General features: G+C 39.6%; 1 protein-coding gene across 1 annotated transcript; it reads left to right on the forward strand.

The window, feature by feature from the left end:
- The first annotated feature begins 275 nt into the window (after positions 1 to 275).
- LOC131636799 (uncharacterized) lies at positions 276 to 1,691 on the forward strand. The gene has a single exon (XM_058907394.1). It carries the CDS (start codon positions 276 to 278, stop codon positions 1,689 to 1,691), a length of 1,416 nt encoding a protein of 471 aa, XP_058763377.1.
- The last annotated feature ends 474 nt before the right edge of the window (positions 1,692 to 2,165 follow it).

The raw sequence follows: 2,165 nt of genomic DNA on the forward strand, positions 1-2,165 counted from the left end.
AATTCGGATAACTAATCCAGCAACATGCATGGTGGCTGTATGGTGGGGATATCTCTCTCAAACGATTCGCTTACTCATTCTGATGTGATGAATTGCAATGCTAGATTTATTGAGAGGAACTTAGGAAATACATCTGAGGGACTATGGAAATCTAGGAATAATCTGGAAATTTCAAACTCGTCTGTGCTTTTCGACCATATTAAGAGATTGGAGGAGATGGAGTCGAGAGGTGCCAAAGGGGGAGAAGATTCTAAGGAGACTATTAATAGGTTGAAATGATTATTTACTCTCTCAATATTAGAGGTGGTGGAAAGAGAGTGAAGAGGAGGAGAGTCGGTTTCAACATTCAAAAGGGAATGGCGGACATAGCTTCTATTCAAGAAACTAAACTGAGTGATTTTCACCATAAATATGCTGAGGATTTGTGGGGTAATGAGTTGGTGGAATGGTCTCACATGGAGGCGGTAGGTGCTTCAGGGGGAATTCTAACTATGTGGAGGAAAGATTTTTTTAGCTTGATTTATAGTTTCCGGGGTGAAGGTTACTTAGGTGTTTGTGTGGAAAAAGAAAATAGAAGACTTTATTTTGTCAATATCTACGCCTCTTGTGATCACAATGCTAGGTTGATTTCTTGGAAGAAGTTAGTGGATTTAAAAAGAAGGAGTGTAGCCGGATCGTGGTGCTTAGGAGGTGACTTCAATCTTGTTTCGTCTTTGGAAGAGAGAGTTGGCATTTCAAAAAAGAATTACAAAAGGGAGATTGGAGGCTTTAATGAGTTCATTGTTGATATGGATTTGGTGGATCCTCCTACCATAGGAGGAAAGTTCACTTGGTCCAATAAAAGTGGAAGTGCGTTGAGTAGATTGGATAGATTTCTTCTATCGAATTCTTTTATTAATGATTGGAAGGTAGAAGGCCAATCTATAGGTGAAAGAGATGTTTCGGATCATGCTCCCATTTGGATCAAAGATAATAAGAGAGATTGGGGATCTAAACCTTTTAGATTCAACAATATTTGGTTTACTCATGAGGATTTTTTTAGTTTTGTGGAGGAGGAGTGGAAAAAACTTGAGGTGAAAGGTAGAGGGGATTTTTGCTTTGTGGAGAAGTTAAAAGCTATCAAAAGAAAAATCCGTCTTTGGAATAAGGAGGTCTTCGGATGGATTGATCTTAACATTGAAGAAGCGGGGAAAGAGATGCACTTTTTAGATAACAAGTTTGCTCATTTTGCCGGTAATGTTCCGGAGGACATTGTTCTTCAAAGATCGAAGGCGGCTATAGATTTTTGGAACAATCTTTATAAAAAGGAAGGTTTCCTCCGTCTCAAGTCGAGGAAATTATGGTTATCCGATGGTGATAGTAACACGCATTTTTTCCACAATTCCCTTAAAGAGAGAAGAAGGCGGAATGCACCGTGTTCTCTTTCTTCTAGTAGCGGTTTGTTGGAGAATGTGGTTGAGGTAAAATATTATGTTCATGACTTTTTTAAGTCTCTTTTTGAAGAAGAGGTGGAGAGAAGGCCGAATATTGGTGGTTTGGGTATGAAGAAGCTTCTTGAGAGGGAGGCTTTACGCATTGAGCGTCCGTTCACGGAGGAGGAAGTTAAGGTAGCTATTTGGTCGTGTGATGGTAATAAAAGTGCGGGTCCGGATGGTTTCTCTTTAGAGTTTTATAAAAGTTTTGGATGGTGATTCGTGAAGACGTCTTGAAGATGTGCAACGATTTTCATAGTAAATGCTCTCTCGTGAAATCGATTACATCTTCCTTCCTTGCTTTGATTCCCAAAGTAGTCAATCCTCAATCCTTAGGCGAGTACCGTTCCATTTGTTTGGTGGGAAGTATTTACAAAATTATTGCTAAGATGTTGGCGGCTAGATTGAAAGAGGTAATAGGAGGATTGGTTTCTCCCAACCAAACCGCCTTTGTCCCGGGTAGAAACATGATGGATGGGGTTCTTTTGGTTAATGATATCTTAGATTGGTCGAAGAGGAAGAAAAGAAGTTGTCTTTTTCTCAAGGTGGACTTCGAAAAGGCTTATGATTCCGTTTCTTGGCAATATCTTAGAGAAACTATGGTTATGATGGGTTTTGGAGAAAGGTGGATGAGGTGGATGGAAGCTTGCATTTTTAATAACTATATGTCCGTTTTGGTTAATGGAAGTGCAA

Source organism: Vicia villosa, unplaced genomic scaffold, assembly GCF_029867415.1.
Source record: "Vicia villosa cultivar HV-30 ecotype Madison, WI unplaced genomic scaffold, Vvil1.0 ctg.001831F_1_1, whole genome shotgun sequence".
Lineage (NCBI taxonomy): Eukaryota > Viridiplantae > Streptophyta > Magnoliopsida > Fabales > Fabaceae > Vicia > Vicia villosa.

Excerpts from the sequence above, each read along its gene's own strand:
- LOC131636799 (XM_058907394.1), top strand. The coding sequence starts at position 276 with ATGATTATTTACTCTCTCAATATTAGAGGTGGTGGAAAGAGAGTGAAG.